Source organism: Ruditapes philippinarum, unplaced genomic scaffold (assembly GCF_026571515.1).
Source record: "Ruditapes philippinarum isolate M1 unplaced genomic scaffold, ASM2657151v2 ctg2588_1_1_1_1, whole genome shotgun sequence".
NCBI classification, from domain to species: Eukaryota; Metazoa; Mollusca; class Bivalvia; order Venerida; family Veneridae; genus Ruditapes; species Ruditapes philippinarum.
In genome coordinates this window covers 34180-58032 of record NW_026860467.1, presented here as the reverse complement: position 1 = coordinate 58032, position 23853 = coordinate 34180, and the positions used below count along the sequence as shown (strand labels likewise).

At 32.2% G+C, this 23853-nt stretch overlaps 1 protein-coding gene across 1 annotated transcript in view; it reads right to left on the bottom strand.

Annotated features, from left to right (window-relative positions):
- LOC132760199 (uncharacterized) overlaps positions 1–23853 on the bottom strand; it is a 48075-nt gene that overhangs the window by 5561 nt on the left and 18661 nt on the right. The window contains exons 8-12 of the mRNA XM_060752116.1: positions 21447–21590; positions 18586–18702; positions 6865–7374; positions 5442–6489; positions 3952–4481 (exon numbers count right to left, since the gene is read on the bottom strand). Of these exons, the coding sequence (XP_060608099.1) occupies positions 3952–4481; positions 5442–6489; positions 6865–7374; positions 18586–18702; positions 21447–21590 (2349 nt within the window). The remainder of the gene's footprint in view (positions 1–3951; positions 4482–5441; positions 6490–6864; positions 7375–18585; positions 18703–21446; positions 21591–23853) is intronic.

Below are 23853 nucleotides of genomic sequence, written 5' to 3'. Positions count from 1 at the left end.
CCCTAAGAGCTAGAGCTTAGATATTTGGCATGAAACATCTTCTAATGAGTGTCTACCAAGTTTGTTCAAATAAAAGCCCTGTGGTCAAAATTGGCCCCGCCCCAGGGGGTCATTGATTTCCCCTATATGCATAAAGTAAAAACTTAAAAATCTTCTTTTAAAGAACCCAAAGAGCTAGAGCTAAGATATTTGGCATGAAACATCTTCTAGTGAGTGTCTACCATGTTTGTTGAAATAAAAGCCCTGGGATTAAAATTGGCCCTGCCCCAGGGGGTCTTTGATTTTCCCTATATGCATATAGTAAAAACTTAAAAAAATTTCTTTTAAAGAACCCAAAGAGCTAGAGCTAAGATATCTGGCATGAAACATCTTCTAGTGAGTGTCTACCAAGTTTGTTCAAATAAAAGCCCTGGGGTCAAAATTGGCCCCGCCCCGGGGGGTCATTGATTTTCCCTATATGCATATTGTAAAAACTTAAAAAATCTTCTTTTAAAGAACTGTAAGAGCTAGAGCTTAGATATTTGGCATGAAACATCTTCTAGTGAATGTCTACCAAGTTTGTTCAAATAAAAGCCCTGGGGTCAAAATTGGCCCCGCCCCGGGGGGTCATGGATTTTCCCTATATGCATATAGTAAAAACTTAAAAAATCTTCTTTTAAAGAACTGTAAGAGCTAGAGCTAAGATATTTGGCATGAAACATCTTCTAGTGAATGTCTACCAAGTTTGTTCAAATAAAAGCCCTGGGGTCAAAATTTGCCCCGCCCCAGGGGGTCATTGATTTTCCCTATATGCATATAGTAAAAACTTAAAAAAGCTTCTTTTAGAGAACCCAAAGAGCTAGAGCTAAGATATTTGGCATGAAACATCTTCTAGTGAGTGTCTACCAAGTTTGTTCAAATAAAAGCCCTGAGGTCAAAATTGGCCCCGCCCCAGGGGGTCATTGATTTTCCCTATATGCATATAGTAAAAACTTAAAAAATCTTCTTTTAAAGAACCCAAAGAGCTAGAGCTAAGATATTTAGCATGAAACATGTTCTAATGGGTGTCTACCAAGATTGTTCAAATAAAAGCCTTGGGATCAAAACTGGCCCCGCCCCGGGGGTCATTGATTTTCCTTATAATTTATGTGTATAGCAAAAACTTAAAAATTTTCTTTGAAAAAACCCAAATAGCTAGAGTTTAGATATTAAGCATGAAACATCTTTAAGTAAAAATCTACAAAGTTTGTTAAAAAAAAAGCCCGGGGGTCAAAACTGCCCCTGCCCCAGGGGTGTCATTGTTTTTAACTATATGTGTATAGTAAAAACTTAAAAAATCTTCTTTTAAAAAACCCAATGAGCTAGAACTTAGATGTTTAGCATGAAACATCTTTTTATGGTTGTCTACCAAGTCTGTTCAAATAAACAAATAAAAGCCCTTGGGTAAAAATTGGCCCGGGGGGGGGGGCTATATACAGGTGAGCGACCTCAGGGCCATCATGGCCCTCTTGTTATAACATAGAAGAGAAATACAAACAAATTTATACAGAAATAATCCTAAAGCAAACATTTTCCGAAGACTCTCTAAAACATAAAGTAAAGTAAAAGTTTTGTCAAAATACTTCATTTTGAAAAAGATTACTAATTTTTTTGTTTCAACTTATCCTCTTGAGAGTTGCTTCCCTTTGACATTCTAATATTTTTTGGAACAAAAAATATTTTCAGCAAAATTAAAGTAGTATTCTTTTTTATTCAATGTCACAAAAATGTTTGAAACATAATTTATGTTAAAGGAAAATTGTTACATTTACCCAAATATTTACCTACTGTTTTTTTTTCTTAAAAAAGATAAAAAAAATCTTATACAACAATTAACTGAGTCTTTACAAAAGACTGAGATGATCTCAAAAGAATCTTATCATTCTGCTACCATGTTCAATAGGAATGAAACATGTAATCTTTTTAGTTTTAACACATTTGTTTTCCTATTATTAAAACAAATGAAAAGTGTGTATTTCAAAATTGGTGATGTCACTTTGTACACATAATATCACTTAAAAAAAACTTTACCCAAAAAAATACCATGATTTACTTTCCTCAAGTAAATGTAAAATCTTTCATACAATATTTACCTGAAAATTTATAAGATACTAAGTAGGTCAAAAGGAATTTCAACCCTTTTGCAACTACGTGCATTAAGATAGAACTGTCATATAAAATCCATGTACTTAGATATAACTTTAACAGCTATTTTTTATGATGAACAACAATTGGTCAGTGTGTGTTTTTGTAAAATCATGACAATCACTTTTAACTTGAATGTCTCTTTGATTTACAAGGAGTACAATCTACTCAAGACAACTTAAATATTTAATTGTAAAGAGCAAAAATGTACTGTGTGATAGTCATTTAAACTAATCATTACTGTTTCTTACACTGTATAAACATAAAACACAAAACAGAGCTACAATTTGCTTAAAACTATGATAGACCCTATGAGAGATAGTGCGGTGTGCCACAATCAGAACTCTTTCTTGCTTAATTATGAAGTATTCCTTGAAGTAAAAATGACTCTGTCTGGTGTTTAAAGTCATAACTATTAACCGTTATGATATTACACTGAAACATTACTTAGTTTTTGTATTAAATGCTTTTTTATATTTGATTATACGTTCATATATGGAAAAACCCAGGAATTAAAGTTGGTAACTCAAGTGTGTATTGACAAAGATGGATTTCAAGAGGAATCTTGTTTTTAGGAGACCTCCTCAATCAAGATGGTGAATTTTATTCTTTGATGAGTTTACTGCAATATTAGTAGTATTTTTTTAGAATATAGGGGTATTGTAAATGCCATAAAAATACATTGAAGTTAATAATATTTTACATTTGCCCCAGAAGTTCAACTATTTTATCCACATTCCTCATAGCCTGATACTTTTAGATAAAGATAAAAAGGTTGTAGATCTATCTATAAAGCAATGCAAAATATAAACCAGTATCCAAACTCTTTACAAAAATGGAAAGATAATTTGACGGCTTTTTCGGACCTTTCTCTTTTTCAAAATAATTCAATATTTGATATGGTTCATAGATATACCAAAGATCAAAAAAATCCTATGGTTACAATTTAGAATCAACCATCGAATCCTTGCAACAAACTATTTACTTAAAAAATGAATATTATTGATGATGATACCTGTACATTTTGTCAAAATGAATCAGAAACTTTGTTCCACCTGTTTTGTGATTGCCCAAAAATAAAACAATTCTGGTTACAAGTTAAAAATTATGTTAAAGAGAAATGTAATATTGATTTCCCTAATTGGCTGGCAACAGATATCTTATTTGGCAGTATAAAACTTGATATTGTGTTTAACAAAATAAATTTGATTGCAAAAAGTCAAATATATATATTACAGCAGAATTAAGAAAATAAGGCCTTACCTAGAAATATTTTTAAGAATCAAATAGTAGCCAACTATAAGATTGAAAATATACTGCAAAACAAACTTCAAAGAATGAGGTTTTTGAAAAGACATGGGAGAAGTATGATAATTTAGTCTTTCAATATAATTCAGAACATTAATTTTCTTTTTCTTAGCCATCTCATTTCTATTAAGACTAGACCGGGCATTTGGTAAAATTGCAATGTATGGAGCCTTCCACCAACCCAAAACTCTGTTTTAAAATATGTTTTTTACTAAACAGCAGAGACGAAAGCCAATTTGAAAGTAGTTTACACTAATAGCCTTTTATTTGATATTTTCCTTATTTTCCCCTCTTTCCTCCCCCCTCCCCTCAATTCCCCCTCTCTCCCACCGTTTAAATATAATCCCTTCCAAAAACTTGTTCTCTGGACAAGAGTGATTTGGACGATCGGACAGACAGACCACCAAGGCGGCGACTATGTTCTCCTTTCGAAGAGCATAATAAATGTTTAATAATCTATGGTTAAAACGACATATTTACCCATCACTCCAATTGGAAACCAACACAGAAAATCGGTTGTTGCAACGAGGATAAGATTTCTAGCCACTTTCAAATCACGTTTTCTGGATTGCTGTGTTTTCTTCATAACTGACCCTGCTCGCCGAAGTTCTGTGAATATGGAGATTTGTCCTATAGCAACCAGAATAAAAGTGCAGAAATTCAAACCAACGAAAATTGACATAGAATATATCCATCCTGGAGGTCTGTCGCGTGTTAAAGGCAATGCAATACATACCCCTGTTTTGGAGTAAAATTTGTCATGGAAGTGACTTGTGTAAATAATGGGAATGATCGATAGGATAATCGAAATAAACCAGCATATTCCGCAGCAAATGTACGCCTTCAAAGGACCAAACCTAACTGTTCCAAATGGAAACTTGATCACCAAAAGTCTATCTAATGTGATCAGGCAAAGAAATAAAACGCTGGCTTCAGATGACACTGTAGATAAAACGCCGGCAGTAATACACCAATTACTGTTTCTCCATTGATCATCCATAGCAATGTATCTGAAAATAAACCGTATCTTATTATTAAACAATACACTTTTAGAATGAAATTTATTAACATCATGTTTGCTCCCTTATATTTCATTCTTATCAGTATCACTTGACATGACGAGATAATAAAAGTTCTAAAATCTATTACTGATTTGTTCTTTAAATGGAGGGATATCAGAAAATGTCATTTCTTAACATTCTTAAAGCTGCACACCTCCAGATGAGCTGAAATATTTCAAGAAAATCAATATTGAGAAAAATGTACTAAAAATTTAAGAAAGGTAATAACATCCAAGTTATATTTTTCATGTTATATGCGGTTTAAGAATGATTTTTCAATATTTAATTACCATATTTGTACTGCGTTACTAACGCAGTAAGGTCTTTTTTGCAAATGTCGATTTTTGGTCATTTTCTAAGACCGTAAGTGCCGATTGCAACATGTAAATTACTTTATTTTTTCACCTTACACTATTTCACTTTAAAATACATTTCCAAAATTTTCATAAAAATAAACATGAATCTGGAGGTATGCTGCTTTAAAAAACGTAAGAATACTTGAAATATCTAAGGAAACAAATGGACAAGGATGTCTCTTTTTTACAAAAGTTCTTTGAAAATATAGAATGAAAGTACTATCTAAACAAAATGAAATGTAAGAAACATATGTGGACAATATTATCTTGTATATGTTAAGTAATCCACGTTACACAAAACCTTTAACAAACAAATATCTTTTTGTGAATTGTGTTAATATCGTTTATATTTCTATTTGTGTGTCGAGAGAGTCAGCTACAGTTTCAAGAAGTGAATTATTTCAATACTAAGGAGATCATTTTGTTAACTCAGTTGAGATGGAGATGTTAATGCAGCGTGAAATAGTTCGAAATCATGATCGATACCCTTAGGGTAAATAAATAGGGAAATAAATATATGTTTCTACAAAGTGAATCATGTATACATCAGTACCTGTTTCTGTAGAGTGAGTCAGCAATTGCTATTATGATAAGGTACACTCCCATCAGGAAATCTGCTGCTGCAAGGTTAGTTACAAATATGCCATAACCTATTTTTAGCCTTTTTCGATCGAAGACAAGGCGGTAAATGATTGACGAGAGGTTTCCACACAATGAGGCTACCCCAACTATCCACAGAAATGCTTGCAGTACAGAGTTTCTCATCAGATCATCGCATGAAGAAAATTCATCCCTTAATGGTTTGCAATTTTCTTCAGGAAAGGAAGGTGGGCGGACTATACAACAAAACTTAAATGCAGGTGTATAAAGCTCTTGAAGTGATGTTACGTCTTTTAACATAAATTCTCCAAATCTTATCACATTATTTCCTTCAAAATTAATTTTATGAACACTCGACTTGCTGAAGGCATTATCTTCAATTTCTTCAATTTTGTTGTTAGAAATATCTAAACTTTCCAACTGTAGGCCAGAGAATGTAAATGAGCTTATTTTTTTCAGGTTTGTGCCTGAAATTCTTATGTTTCTTAATGCTTTTAAATCTTTAAACGCTGTAGATGAAATCTTTTCCAATTCAAAGTTGCTTTCTAGATTCAAGTAGGTTAAACGACCAAGCCTACTAAATACCTTATCCGATAACTCTCGTATTCTGTTACTACTTAGATCCAGTGATAAGAGATTTTGCATTTCATAGAAAGCTTGTTTATCAATATGGTGAATGTCACACGACGAAATATTAAGTCGTAACATGAAAGGAAAACGTAAATTGTCTTTGTATATTTCTTTTATTTCTTGATTTTTACTTAGATCAGCACTCCTTGCCTGTATTGTCAGTGATGAGATATCAGATATAGATATGTTGGCAGCTCTACAGTTGATAAAATCACCAGTACAATTACATTTCAGAGGACACACAGAATCACACAGGAGTTCATCATCACCATTACTGCAGTGAATGACTTTATCACACAGTTGTTTAAGTGGTATACATTGCTTACTTGAAGAACATCTGTACATTCCAGGACATGAAACGTTTGAAGCCTCTAAAATAAACAAAGACTGATTGAATACGGAAAATAACAAAACATACAACGGTTACCTTAACTGATATATGCGACACTTGAATTGCTGTCATTACTTCCGTCGCTCTCTAAGTTTGCCAAAAATTGTTACACTTACGACACTACTTAAGAATCAAACACGAATACCATACAGAATATCAAAATAAAGTTGTTTAAACTAATTTACCTGGCATTTCTATCACCAAAGTATATTTTGGAGAATATCATGAAATGTGTGCAGCAGACATGTCAAAGTTAATAACATTGCAGTTCATGAATATCACACGTCTTCTCTAAATAATTAAAGATAAATTTTAATGTATTTACTTCAATGCATATTTAATCTCTTATACCCACCTGTACATATTTCTGGAAAACGCCTAAATCCAGTCAAAAACAGCGAAGTCCATGTACTTATGTGTATATCTTTCACAAATTTGTATCTATCAGTTTTATAAAGTGACAAACTGAAATCTTTTATCACTCGATATATTGTAAAATCTGGTTCTGTGAGATTTGACAATGCTAACTTATCAACAATGGACGATTCATCACTATTCTCAAGCATAATAATAGCTCTTTTTTCTGATTTAGAAAATTGTAGACTTTTTATCAAATCTGTTGGCAATGTTCTATTCTTGCATTCAGTTTCACAAATTGAATTTACACGCTCTTCTCTGATTTCCAACAATATATCTGTAATGTCAGTCTCAATTGAACTATGCAGTCTCTTAAAGTAAAACAATCTTACGATACTTTTTTCGGTGCTTGTAAAGAATTGTTTAGCTAAATGAATTGCTGTTTCTTCAATCTCTGAGTCCGAATCTTCTAGAAATAAGATTACTTCTTTTTCCGAGTTTGTACACGCTGAAAAGAGAAATCCAAAACGAAATGAAACGTATGGCAATGACAATGCTATTCTTGGCGACTGTAAACGTAATTAAATTGAGTGAGAGTATGAATAACGGACAGATTGAAAACACCATATGAAGCGACTATATGCATTCACGCAGGGAATATAACAACAGTTATTCTACATTTTGTATGAAAACCTTATCCTGAATTTTTAAAAAGGTAAACAATTTTTTGTTAAAGCTCAAACATCGGTATATTTCACGGAATTCAAGTAAGCATCCTTTTCACTTTAAATCAATATTTATTTTAATTTCATGACACTTAGAATCAAACATATGAATCGGTTCATGCATATTTCAAAATAAATACGAGAGAAAATTTGAATATATCTAATGAAAAGCCTGCTTTACCACGCCTTGAAAACAAAACAACCACCTTTGTCTGATATATGTGGTAAATTACTTTGAATTATCACTACTTTCGAGTGAGTGTACGTCAAAATGTCAACAAAGGTATAATGTTGTCTTAAAATACTTTTTGTAAACTCTGGATTGAATTTCAAAAACCAAGAGTGCTAAACTATATAGATTTTATTAAAGTTTTGAAGAAAGATTTGATGAATATTTGCTTGATCTATATCAGTTTCGGAGTTTCTCATTAACGAATTTAACATTGAAATGGATTGTTTCATCATAAAACAGTATATTTGTAATCTACACGGCAATCCAGAATACGTTTTGAGTAGATCTTTAGTCTTGAATGCAATTAACATTTCAATAGAAATTTAAGAAAAACATCTTAAAGAAGTGGAGCTTGAGTACAAAGGCGGGCCAAAAATGATATGAAAAGCTTTCGGTGCCATAAATCTAAATGTCATTGGAAACAGAAGTCATCGTTTGACTGTGTGACAGGATTCAGATCATGTTTGCGTATGATTGTTTAAGATAAACAGCTATTCCTGATCCGGAATTAAAATGCATTACTCCGCTTTATAAATATTTAAACATACTAAAATTACAGACAGCTGTATTTAAATTTAGGTTCGGGGTTTTAAGCTTACTGAACCGGAAATGCCAACAAAAACTTCACTTTTAATAAAAAATTATGATATTTAATTTGAACGTCCTGAAAATTAATTCAAGTCTATATCGTATAGCATTCTTCAATTTTCTATATTAAATGCAGAACTTACTAATCATACAAACCTATATGAATAGACAGCATTAAACCTTTGTTGACAATTAAATTTGTTTTATTTGGCGTCCGGCACAAGCTCAGAAGTAGCGAAAGAGCAATTAACTGTATAGCTCCGAAAAGGTAGACCTTTTTTTACGGAAGTATATGGATGATAAGAGGAAAATGGTGTCAGTGATTTTATTGCTTTTTCCGATATTTACTGAAATTGTTCATGTGTTGTACACGCTGCATTTCAAAAGATTTTAATTTACATAATGATTGAAAGGCAACTTTGCACTTAATCGGATTTGTTGTGGAGAAAATTATGGTATGGAAATATGTTATTGACTGTCATTTCTTTAAGGATTAACAGTATAGGCCATTACGGTAGGAGAAATATCTTTGATGTTAAATCAATAAATGCTTCCGCAAGACTTATTATCTGTATCAGTGAGATATTTTACTCTCGAAAGGTATTTGTAATATTACAATTTACAAATTTACGACAATTTTCAAGCCAACTTTATCTATATTAAATTCCTCCATACATTGTGTAAGGGTCAATGATATCTAATTTTCCTTATAGATATGTAACTAGTATGTTTATCATGACATGGTTAGTAAATAATGTACATTATCTAAGTAAACACGTTTCACACTATTCCCCTGTTAAACAGAAAGGGTAGTCAAGTGCATTATGCCGGCTCGCCACGGCGAGCCAGCATTACGTTAGGATTTTACTGAGAAACAACCTAAAACTCCAAATCCATCCAAAAATTTAATCGAAGCTTGGCTGTCAGCTTCGACAAAATTTATCTGTAAGGGCTGGAATCCAAAATTATTTAGACAATCAAATTTAATCTTACATAGCGTCAAAAAACCTTCAATTTTCACGCCATTTTTGAGAAGCAGCAAGTATTGCTTTAAGCGCAAAGATATAATGATGATTAAAATGTTTGTTTTCATGGTTTCTTTTCGAGAAATCATATTTACACTGACTTGATTTAGCGATTTCACATGTTTCCTCTGTAGTAAGTTTTCGTTTGGTTAATTAACATAAGTGTACATCTGGTTCTGTGTTTTTTGTTCTTTTTTTCCGGTCATTTTATCCTTTCCGGTATTTAGGGTTGTGGGAAAATCCCGGGATCCGGGACGCCCGGGATCCGGGAACGTAAAAGATATAAAGGGAAGGGAATAAACTATATTTTCTGTTGATTATTGTCGTTGAATCTTTGTACAGGAGATGATCATTATACCAAGCCCTCTAACAATATACTTGTAATTCCCTTTTATGCTCACTATGAGCAAGTTGTGCTCTGGTTAGTATAAACAGGAATTGGGATCCCTATTCATCTATTGTCCCTAATGTGTAATTTAGTTTCTCTTTAATAAATGATATCTATGAAACCAGAAGACTGCACATTAACCACTACAGGAGTCCTCTTTCATAGTTGTTCATATTGTTCTACACAGAGGTCAAGGACACGTCTTATATAGAAACACATACGCGCACCTTTATACCTTATTAATGCCTAAACCTTAAATATTTGTCATGTGGTATTGCCTTGTTGACCACTTTAAAATTTTGTTCATGTATCTACATCATATCCATTTGTTTAAAATGTTTCACATACCAAAATGAAGTGAACATAATTTTTATTAAAATGCTTAGGGAAAATATGTTTACGTCTTATTGATATAAACTTCAATGCCTCCAGCTTTAATATTGAGTATGTACCAATGCCTTGAGAACTTGAACAAATCAAATGTTAATCATGCCCAATGAATTTAAATTCGCCCACACCAAGAGAGTTCTTCAGTTATATATTCCTGTATAAGGAATTGTGTCTGTCGTACAACTTAACTTCGTATAAAGAGACATCTTTATGAATGCTACCTATCTAACATTTTTTGGCCAAGGTCAACAGGCCATATAGTAAATGTGCATAGACATAGGGACTTCATTCTATCTGTTTACATGCATCGTCATATAAACTCATATTCCTCTTTGTTAATCTGACAGAACCGGCTTCCATAACTTTATATGTCACTTTTATTTTGATGTTCGCTGAAGTCTCTTAAGCTAACAGAACTGTCATTTTTACATTTAAACACACCCCTGGAAAAAAATTACGAAGCGAGTCGCTACTAGCTTTTTAAAAGCTAACCTTGTTATACAATTATTGCATGATGATCAGGTGAATAGCCCATTAGCTAGATCCATATACTTGCGATTTCATGGAAGTCTTCACACATCAAATTAACATTATTCATTTTGTAAATTTTTGAAAGCGCAGCAAAACGCCTTTTTATTTTATCCTTTTATTATTGACAGAATGGACGCTGTCTGAATCTGTAATTTGCACACGTTTGTTTAACATCATTATGTATCTGTTTAATAGGTATAAAGGAAAAATTGAACCAGCAAATTTCTTGTACTTAATAAAAACCGAGCATCATCTAACATTAAAAATATTTGCATTATATGTAACCTAATAGGAAAATACGTAAATGTAAACTAAAATTTGTGTATCATCCATTTATATGTTTATTGACAGTGTGCATCAATGGTGAGCTCTCAGATCCTGTGGAAATGAAGTATAGTGTTCCACAAGGTTATGTGCTGGGACCAAAGAATTATGTCATGTTCACAAAACCTGTTGGTTCGATCTGTAGAAAACATCAGCTACATAATCACTTTTATGCTGATGACTCACAGTTAAACATGGCATTCAAATTAAAAGATGACAGCTCCCAAATCAAAACATTTCAACAAATCGAAGCTTGTCAGTTGGATGAACACCAATTTGCTGAAACTTAATGCTGAAAGAACAGAGTTACTTGTATTCGTTCCTAAACGAAATTCTGCTGTGGCATAAGATATTTTTCTAAATGTTTGGGAATCAGTAATCAAGCCGTCTATTAAAGTTAGAAACCTAGGTGAAATGCTTGATACTCATCTAGAAATGAATACTCATGTGAACAGTGTCTCCCGAGCATGCTATATACACATCCGACAGATTGGTCAAATAAGGCAGTATCTTACTGACGATGCGGCAAAATCCTTGGTGAATCATTCAATTACATCGAGACTGGACTATTGTAATGCCCTTTTAAATGGCTCTTCAAAGACAGTTCTTAACAAACTTCAAATAGTTCAAAATACCACTGCACGGCTTATAACCAAAACTTCTAGGTATGTCAGCATCACGCCAGTGCTCAAAGAACTTCATTGGCTCCCTATACATCGACGTATAGATTATAAAATCCTCGCACACGTCTTTAAAGCGCTTCACGAAGAAGCCCCGCGATACATTACAAACTTGTTAACAGTATATATACCTCAAAGACAATTAAGGTCTTTGCATGGACCGGTTTTACTGAATGTTCCACATTCCAGAACTGTAACATACGGTGATCGATGTTTTTCAGTTGCAGCACCAAAACTTTAGAACACATTACCTTCAGAACTACGTGACTGTCCCAGCAGGCACATCAACGTTGTTTCAACGTTGAAATATGGTCAGATTTCAACGTTGAAATAGGGTTGGATTTATATTCGGATTTGAAAGTTGAAACAACGTTGAAATTTCAACGTTGATACAACGTTGCAGCTTCAACGTTGGTACAACGTTGAAGTTTCAATGTCATTTCAACGTTGAAAACCCACCATACTTAATTTTTTGGATATAAAGCAAAGTAACCATATCTTAACAAAATATCAAGACAATATTAAATACTTCAGATATTTTATTTAAAAAATACAGTTCAAGTGCAGCTTAAATTCATTTTAATACTTTAACAATTAAGCTACAATCTTCTCTTCTAGATCTATCTGGGTATGTCAAGTGTTTGAGTACTTCTTTGGCTGTCTCTTACTGCTTCTGCAAATAAAAATAAGAAGTTTGTAGTTAAAAGTGACTTGGTCAATCTCAAATTATACATATAATTAATCAACTTAGTGATTTGTTTTTATCTTAAAATGCTTATCTCTATGATTTACATCATAAAAGAGCATATAAATTGAAACATAGCTTAGTTTCATACTGACAGCAAATACTGTACATAAAACAACAAAATCTTTTCTAATAAAAGAAGCTATTTAAAAGTCTCACCTATGATTGGTAAGAAAACTGCTCCCCGTCAGTTACTTGCAGCATATTCCCTAAAAATTATCATTCTAGGCTCTAGCTAAGACCATTTTATGCAGCATCCTGAAATGAACAAATATGTAAATTTTATCTTAATAATGTTACAGGAATATTCTGAAAATAATATATTTTAAGACAAGATAAATATCCAGTAGTTGAACAATTTATACTTTGTATCAGGGTCTTTCAAAAAGATTTAGAAGGACCCTGTATGTATTGTAAAGAAATTCAAATATATAAATTAATAAGAATTAATTTCAATTTAACAAACCTGACAGTCCTTTTCATGTTGAATGTATGGTATACAGGCTACAGCTGCAATAGTGCCAATACTCTAAATTTCAGCGGGGACCAGGATCTAGAATATAAAATAATATATTATAAAATAGAAATAGGATTTGTTATTCCCTATGAATTTACGACTATTAAACTTTAAAGTTTTACACTCAACTTTGTTTTTAACTTCATAATAATGTGTTTTTTTTAACTAACTTACACTGTATTATACTATCATTAAAATATGAACATAGTTATATTGACGTATCGTCTTGGGACGTAAATTATGTGGGCCGAACTTTTTATAGGGTTCAATTTTATAATTGATTAAATTAAAATTAGGATATAGTACAGAAAAATGTTTAATATGAAAAATAAATTAAAAAAGACAAGATATGTAAAATAATAATAATTGCCAAAGACATCAATAAGTTCGTGTTACAAGGCCTACCGAACCCAAAGCATTCAATTAGGTCGCGAAAACGTGTCAAATCAACTCAATCATGTGTTTTCATCTCTCAATTCTTTCATAAAATAAATTAAAGTAGACTTTTAAGAATAAATAATAATATTTTAGAAAATAATCAGTAAACTAAAGTAAAACATTACGGTAATACCTCCGAAATAAATTGCCGAATCGTGTTGTTTTTCAAACAGCGCCACCATTTGCACGAACGATAATCATAGACAACAAACAAAATCATAGACCGAAAGAATTACTTCCCCTGATCAGCGTCATTTTATTAGCGGGGTTTGACTAATATCAATTAATTAATTAATATTATTCATAAAGAAGTAAAAAATAAAACAACAAACAATAAAACATATTTTCTAACATTAAAAGCGTTAATAGAAAGTAAAAAATTATCTCCAACTTTATTTTTTTAAGCGCTAATTTTGAATATCCGGAAAAAGATTGTAACGCAAATTTTCCTGATAAAAATCACTTACAGACTAATTCAATCAAGGAATTATAACACAAAATAAGTGGTATAAAAGTTTATATAATGATTAAACTAAATGTTAAACTTCGACCATAAACAACGTTGAATAAACGTTGAATATACATTGGCAATATATCCGTATGGTCGCCCATAGTTGAATATTGGTTGAACAACGTCACGACCATATTTCAACGTTGTTTCAACGTTGAAACAACGTTGAGTGCCTGCTGGGTGTAAAACTCTCTCGTCTTTTTTAAGAAGCTTCAAAAACTCATCTTTTTATAATTACCTACTTTTAGTTATTTACACAAGTCTGTAAGTTTTACCGGTTTTATAAGACATTTTAAACGTTTTATGTGTGTAGCAGCACACGGGTATATCTTATTTATTTTTACTTACATTGTGTATCTTCTTAAATATTTTACGTTTTATCCAATAATACTTTTGTGATTGTTCTTTTATTTTTTATGTACAGCGCCTTTGAACGTGCTCTGCATGAAAAGGGCGCTATATAAATCTGGTTATCACTTATTATTATTATTGTATAGTGATTCATTTTTCTTAACTTGAAACTACGTGTTGTTACACAACAAGATGTACATCATTTTGATATTGTACTTTGTATTGGGGTCAATGACCTAGATTTACGTTACAATAAAACTGTTAACTTGATCAATATCTCTTAGAATACAGGTCAATGTTACTTTCCTTGGACTGTCAATTGCAATTTGCAACAAAGGGCAATTACATAATAATAATAAATATAAAAGTGCATAACTTATCGTTCTAATGTATGTAATTATGACTCATAATATAAATAACTTATAAATTACCTTACTTACATTCTATTGTACATAGTATGTAAACATTAATACTATTGCTTAACACCATACCACTAGATTTTCGTATTTTTATACTGATAATACAATGCACACACATCAATTTAATTAAACTACCGTTTTCAAATATACAAACAATTGTCATATTATAAAGAAATATTTGGTCAAATTTTGGCGTTATATATAATTAGTAAATTCTGTCATTATATTCATTGTTCTTTCATTTTAAAGGTCAATAGATCACATTTTCGTTAACTGCAAATTCATTTTCCTAACAATATAAATATAGAGGCATTTCACAAGAAGCTACACCAATATATGGTCGTACTAATTCATTATTCACTTAAAAAATCTTTTCTCAGTTTACTTTGTTAAGTGTTTTGCAGTTGTGTAATTAACCTATTTACAGTGATATTTTTATTCTTTAGCAAACATGCATGTCGTTTAAAATATTTTTTAAACTTTGACAAAAAATCATAATTTCATTAATATGTTTTAATCAAATTTGACAACGTTTAAATTATTCACATTTACGGTTACACAGAGGTGACATATATGTTTTTTTATTTACCTCGTGCACACGAGATACTATGTTGTGCGCACGAGTCACTTAGTCGTGCGCATGAGTAACAAAGTCGTGTGCAGGAGATAATTAAGTGATGCAAACAAAATACTATGTCATGGGCACGAGATAATTACGTCGTTGGCACGAGTAACTATGAGGTGCAAACGAGATAATTAAGTTGTACACAAGATATTCTGTTGTGGACACGAGATAATAAACAAATCAGATAACACAATATATAAATGTGCTTTCTTATTTATTTCGTCCACACAAGATACTTTATCGTGCGCACGAGCTACTTATTCGTACACATGAGATAATAAAGTGGTGCACAAGACATAATTAGTCGTGGGCACGAGATAAATAGGTAATTGGCACGAGTAATTATATTGTGCGAAGGAGATAATAAAGTGGCGCACACGACATACTATGTCGTGCACACGAGTGACTAAGACGTGCGCACGAAATAATCAAATGGAGCGCACGAGTAACTTAGTCATGCACATGAAAAACTATGTCGTTAGCACGAGATGATTAAGTGGACCGCATAAAAAACAATGTATCGTGGGCCGAACTTTATTATCATGTGCGCACACGTCTTAGTATTGCGCACGAGATAATAAAGTTCGGCCCACGAGATACTATGTCGTGCGAACGAGTTACTTAGTCGTTATTTTATTTGGTAGGAACATTGCCCATGGCCAGTAGATGACCTCATTTGATGTTTAAGGTCATCAGGTCAAAGGTTAAGGTTTTATATGACACTTCACGTAAAATCCTTTGATGAATATCTTGAGAAGGAATAAGCCATGGTTCATATCACAAAATATGAACATTTCACCAGATCAGTAGATGGTACTTAATGATTTTGATGTCATTTGGTTAAAAGTCAGGATCACAATGACGCTTAATGTAAAATCGCTTTTACATACTTGATAGGGACATTGCCCTTAGCCACTAAGTGGCCAAAAGAAAATCCTATTGCTTTCGAGGCCACATGTACAGAGACACATAATGTAAAATCCTTGTCGAATCAATAAGTTCGAGAATAAACAAGCCATGATAACTTTGTAGGAATATTGATCAAGGAAAGTAGATGGGCAATACTGATTTTAAATTAACAAGATCAAAAGTCAATGTCAACATGAAACTTATTAAGCATAAGTGTGTATATATGATACTGTGACAGGCAGGTGAAGAACGAAGAACTAGGAAAAAATTCAAATAGACAGTGTAATCTGATTTGTTAATTATGTTGTGCGCACGATTTAATTATCTCGTGCGCATGACTAAGTGACTGGTGCACACAACTTAACTATCGTTTACAAAGTAATTCGTGAGCACGACTTAATTATCCCGTGCGCATGATTTAGAACTCGTTCGTACGACATAGTATCTCGTGCACAGGACATATTTATCTCGTGCACACGACCTAATTACTTTGTTCGCACGACAAAGTGACTCATGTGCACGACTTAGTTACTTGTGCGCACGACTAAGTATTTCGTGCCCACAACATAGTAGCTCGTGCGCACAAGATAAAAACGCACACATGTCACCACTGTGTCACCGTTCATATTTGACATCATTTACGTTTATTAATTAGCTAAAGCATGACAATCAATCTGTTATTTTTAACTTATTCATTGCATATATCCAGTAAAGCAGGCATATGCAAATAACGCAGGAATTGTGTTAAAGTGATGCAGAGCCGTACAATTATGTTGCCAAAACGAGCAACAGGGAATGTAAATGAACTAATATCTTTTATTGTACATCAAATTGAAAGAAATGAATTAGCATATACGGTTGCTGAGATATGATAAATCAAACTTCATCAAACTTTTTCCAGTAAAATTGTTATTATATACTAATAATTGAAATATTGAGAAATAGTGATGAAAAAAGAGGTGTATCTTAATTTTCCGTGTTTTCACTGTACAAATTGTTTCACTGCATTGAGACATATGTTCCGTATTTGTTACTGGTGTCTTGCCGGACTTCTTTCTCCTCAACTCAGCCAATAAACAAATCATAATAGAAGTATTAGAATTGTAAGGTCAAAAAGAAGAAAATATTTATAATAAACAGAAATATCGAGGTTTTTCTCTAAAAATACAGGATTTATTCCATCTTTTTATATGAATATTATACTTATACTCCTGCCACTCATGAAATATTTATTTTGATACCACTCGATGAAAATAAATCCTGTTTTTATAGAAAAAAGCTTGAATATTCTCTATCTTGTTTTTGAAGATTATTTGTGAGAATGACGACCTGACTAGAGTTTTCGAATTTAAAGATATCAACGAAACACAAAAGCCACTAACCATACTCTAGTTAAGTCGTCAATCTGACGGATGACCTTGAAAAATAAACATTTTGACGAACTACAAAAGTCGCCTTTTAATCGGTAGTCAGTTCGAGATTCTCACTATGATCTAATAAAGTAAACATTTTCCTGGCAAAACTAAAAGATGCCAGTTAAAGTATAATAATGCCATAGCAGCCGTATGCGCATATTTTTTTCTTTAAATTTGATTTAGGATAAATAAACTGTTTCAGTTATTCTTACCATGTTACTCGTCTTGCCAATGCACTATTTTTGAGCTATTTTGCACATTCCTGCGATATTGGTTTTACACGATTGTATTTGTTCAATCCCTGACTTAAATAAAAATACACCTTTTCTAAATTCTTTTTAAACTTTGTCTTTTTTGCGGCGTATTTTAATCTCCGTTGTTATAAAACGCATCTATTACAGTTAATGACACAATTCAACTTACATGATTAATTAACTGCATTAATATTTTGTAACAAACAGACAATAGATAACGTAATGTCTTTGAAACTATAATCCTATATGGCCGCCGCGGATGAGCAGTTTGTGACCCTTAATCATCCCATATTTTGAATGACGACCTAAACTTGATCTGAACAATCTAAAATTCTTCAAGTCGTCTTATCATGATTAACATTTCTAGCAAATATTTTCAATTTCATTTCATAGGCACAAAAGATACGAAAAGAAATTTTGAAATTCATAGCTAGCACATTATCTGATTATGCTAAATATTTCTGCCAAGTTTCCTTTTCCATTTACACTTATCATTTCCGAGGGGACTCGAAATTGTTTTCTGGCGGATGGACAATCAAAGGCATAGCTTGTACGCACGAAGTTCTTTTGGTCGAATACAGATGACATATTAAAATCTAAACAAAGTAAAAATATGTGTTAAGTTTAGTTATTATAAATTTTGATCACTTACTACAATCTTGTTCGTCTTCTCCTCCAGGGCATTCTATATGTCCATCACATAGAAATCTCTGCTCAATACAGTAACTTCCAGGACATTTCACTGTATTTTCAGGACAAATGAATTTTTCTGAATAAAAAAAAATTAAACATCAACAAACAAAAAAACAAAAAAAAAAACAAATAAAAAATGAATAAAAATGAAAAGGTTGTAATTTAATACAAACAATTAATTTTAAGCAAAGCAATTTTCAAAGAAGTGATTGACTTAAGAGCATTTATTATTCTATTACTTTTTCCTATTCGTAATTAACGGAATTTACTAACACAACATTGTAATTGCATGTTGATTTTAAATATCCCTCAATGCTTCACATTTATTACATAAGATCAAAATCGGGCATACTTCTAATAAATTCTATACTTCAGCGTAAATGAATACGACTTTTCAAAGACGTCCTAAAATGAAAAATACTATTGGAAATTTCAATTTCCCAATGAATTTATTGTCAAGACATGTCCAAAAACATTCGTTTATATATCATGTTATCATAAAAATATTTTGATGATTTGATTAGTTTCAAAAATGACCGGCTGTCAATATAAAATAACGTTCATGTTTCTTTGCTTTATTTAGCCCCTCAATACTATATTAAATTTCTAAAAATTTTCTCTTTGTTTTCGCTGCCCTGTTTAAGCTTCGTACTCATTACCCTAATTTACTTACATTTGTCTTTTTGGCTATTAGTCAAGTTATTTTCGATAAAAGTCAAGATATCAGTTCTTAGCAGTTTTAGATATTTTGCTCAAAAATCATTATCAAAATATTGTTTTTTAAACATTTAAGAAAGATTCTTGAGAGGTGAAAGAGATATTATAATTCTTATGAGAATCTAAATATTTATCAAGGGTTTAAGGACAAGAAAATTTTTGTCTTCATTACTACGCCGAATGATATTTTATTGGAAATCAGACGTTTTCTCTTTATGTGCAAATGGTTATTATAGTCATATGTTTTTAACTTTCGACAAAATAATAATATAAGTAAATGAAATCTAAAGGGGAAACAAATTAACAAAAAAATAGTCTTTATATATGTTATATTTTATATATGGTTCTTCGGATCATTGATGCCAGCACTATTAAGTGTTGGGAATTGAGTACCGCTGAAACCGGTGCTAGGGTGCGTGAGGGATGTTGCACTTATTCATAATCCCTCATGTACAGACTCATGTACAAATAATATGTAATTTTGTTGTGATTAATGCCTTCGAGGGATCATTTTGTATCCAGATTTGTAAACTTAAAGCACTGTTTTTAAACTAAGAAAATTATAGCAGAATTTCACAAATACTTTGTATAGCTAAATAGTGATACTGGTGTTTGTTCCATCTAAATTCAAAACAAGATTGTGAAATTCAGGGAAAAACTCATAACGCCATTACAAGTTTATTCATTAATATTTTCTATAATACGTAATTGAATTTAAGTTTACACTGTATAGCAAAGAAAACTTCATTAAAATGTTTATATACAGAACAAAGGCAAAAAAAGAAAGCGCAAATAACAAGAAGTCAAAAGATACTAGGGTCTAGGGCCAGCTTAAAATGCTTTCAATTTAAAAGATTATTTGGAGTTTTGTAATTATAGCATTGAATATTTAGAACTTGGAAGTACAAGATACATATTGAAGGTAAAGGTCTTGTTTATTATAGTGTCACCCATAATGAAAGGGCCAGCCTTTTCTGACTAATAGATAACCTCTTGTTTGCAAAGCATGTACATCCCAACTCCTCTCACTATGCCAGGCGCCAGGCGGATTGAAAACCGTAACCATTCATTTTAACTACCTCGCGGCATACGAAGTGGCCATTTCGGAACGAGTCCCACCCCATGGGGATCGAACCTTCTACCTCCCGATATGAAGGCGGACGCCTTAACAACTAGGCCAACGGTACAGTATATATGTAAAAAATGGAACTGTTGTATTGTCAAAAGTGTACTTTACACTTAAAATGTAATATACCAATTAACAGATTCTCTATCAATATGTTAAGTATACCGAAATCTTAAACATTATATCAATTGAACACACGAATAGTTATATGATATATCAAGAATATCGAACATTTTTATTTGGTGTCTTTGGGTATGCACATCTTAAACATCCATCCGAGAAATTTAACTCGAAAGTTTGCTCCCGATACCCCCTTTGGATTAATTTTATATTTTGACGTGTTTACGTTTCAGAAGAAAATCTTTTATTAAAGAATATACAAAGGGATCCCTGATTTCAGTTTGTAATATTCAAATGCCCAATGAAAATCTAGGTTTTTGCTATCAATTTTACAGGAAATGAAATTGCCCTTAGACAAACTTTGTCCGAAAAATCTGCTGTATTGACTCCATTGTATGTTCGAAGATGGATTTGCACACCAATATTACATATTTTGTATTTAACTAGGGGTACGTGTTTTGTTCGACAATGAATCGTGTCAAATTAAAGGTACATGTTCGGAGTTCTACGCCGCATGAACACACTGCGGATGTTTATAAATTCAAAAATTTTACAATTTATATATGTTGAATTTGCCTAAACTAATCTATGGATGGAAGCTTGCACTTATTTCTGCTATCAATTTGTAGACAAAATCAAATCGAACATGCAACACTCAGTTTTGCAGTCATGGACATTGTTACCTCTTCCTAAACACAACGGAATGGCCTTTTTCGCTACCAGTGAAAAAAAATTACTTGTATATAAGTTGGGTAAATAATTGGGAAACGGACCGGGCACAAAATATCTTGTTTTTATTTTTATACAATTAAGAACATAATTATGATAACTAATAATCTGATAAATATATTCATTACCACAATTTTGTAAATGGTCTCCAGACCTACATCCAGTCATGTAACCGCTGGCATCTAGGGCATAAATACAAATCATCGACTCTTGTATTATTTTATCGTCTCTTTCACAATGGAAAAGCTCACCAAATACGCTTGCATTGTAATCTTAGAGATGAACAACAATAAATTAACTAAAATAATTAAAAATAAAACAAAATGTACAAAGTATCTAGCCAGTATTGTACTTAAATATATTATAGCATAAAATCGGCTATTTTTCCCTTTTTTGCCCATGTTATAACGGGGCCAAAACCATGCGTTAACATAGTCACGCGCTCTTGTTATAGCCCGGTTTTACCTATGCACAATACATAGAGGGCCCAGTAAACAAACAAAAAATGACGATTTGGCCTATTTGCCAGAGTCATGCGCTTTTGTTATATTGGAATTATTAATTCGAGGGCCTCAGTCGCATAACGGCGAGCAGCCTTCAAGTATACTTATGCCGGCAATACGGCATATAGACATCGCCGCTTATCTTGGTTGTCGCCCTTTCTTAGAAACGGACAGTTGTCAATGTAAACAAATAAAATCTGTCATTCAGTTTAATCCCCCGATAAACTTACAAAAATGGAAAGCACAAAATGAATATAAGAAAACGTTGTTTTATTGACGTTTATATTGATAAATGTTTTGTATGTTTCTTTGAGAGAATAATGTTTCATGCCTGTTTTTTTAAAACTTGCGACGTTGCGTGCTTAAAAAAACCGATTCTGAAATTGAATCTAATGTCACTAATCTTTTTCCTACCGCCAATCTGTAATCATTCTAGGAATTTCTGAGGCGCCTGTTTTGTCTTGGGTACAGTAATGTTATGTTTTTCTTAAGTTAATATATCTCCAAAGTTAAACTTTGTTAAATCAATTAAAATTTGAAATTTCGTTCGGTCCTCAAGTTGCTGGCCCCGGAAAAAATAAAACGCATACGTAAAACATGTAGAGTTGGATAAATACCGTTCAAGCACAAGGATTAAATGTTTGTGTTTTATATATAATATACATCATGAATCTGTTTTAAAATTGTATGCTATAATAGCGTCAACGCACGTTTATTTCGTGTTATAAAGTCTGAAGAGTTCCTCGGAACGGTTGGAGCCCTCGCCCTACCGGGCTCGGGCACCAACCGTTCCTCGGGACTCTGCAGACGTTATAACACGGAAAAACGTGCGTTAACCCTATGATAACAACGGCAACAACAAAAATGACATAAAACAAACAAACAAAACAAACAAACAACAACAACAAAAATTAAGTGGGTCATGATGGCCCTGAAATCGCTCACCTACATATAAAATTTTCTCACGACAAGGAACAAGTAACATTGTTAAGTATAAACAGATATAAAATCTACATCTTAAACTGATATCACAAAGATCATATTTGTTTCTGAAATAGTACATGTGCAGAACATTAGTTTGTAATAAATACATCTAAAGAAAATCAATAACCCCCGGTACTGAACCAGTTAAGACCCCAGAGCTTTTGTTTAAAAAAACTTGGGTCACTAGAAAATGTTTTATGCTACATATGTAAGCTCTAGCTCTTAGGTTTTTTTTAAGATTTTCTTTTACGTTTTAACTATACACATTGAAGGAAAATCAATGACCCCCGGGGCAGTTCCAATTTTAACTCCAACGCTTTTAATTGAACAAACTTGGTAAAGCCCATTACAAAATGTTTCATTTTAAATATCTAAGCTCTAGCGTTTTGGGTTTTTTAAAAAGATTTTTTAAATTTTCTTTTCTTTCGGTTGCCATGGCAACCGGTGTTTTTCATGAAATCAAATTCTTTGAATAATTTTCAAAGGTGAATCCCAAAGAAACATTCATGTGAAGTAAGGATGAAATTGGCTAATTGGTTTATCAGGAGATGTCGTTTTAAAAAAAAGTTTATAGACAGGACGGACGCCAGACGAAAAGCGATCACAAAAGCCAATCTTGTAATTTTTTGACAGGTGAGTTAAAAAAACCAAATCAATTAATTTAACATGTTACTTTCTTATTTAAAATAATACAGTTTTTGGGATTCAATTATGATGTTAAATAAGAAGATAAGATCAAAAAAGATATTTCCACAAGATAAATTTAAAACTGCCACAGTTCTAGCTTAAATATTCTCGCATGGCATTCTCATAAAAATGACAACGTACAAAAGGATAAAACTCCGAAAGCTAGTAATTTTTCTAATTTTTCATTACACGGAATAGGGGTGGAACATGTGTAGATTTATTAGCAGCACTATTTGTTGATTCTAAGGCGAAGATTACTTTCCGCATGTGCGTTCTTGAGTTTATTTATTTAAAAATATATATATAAATATGTAAGTCATAAAAATGTCATTTTTTAATTATCCTACATTGCCTAAACGAG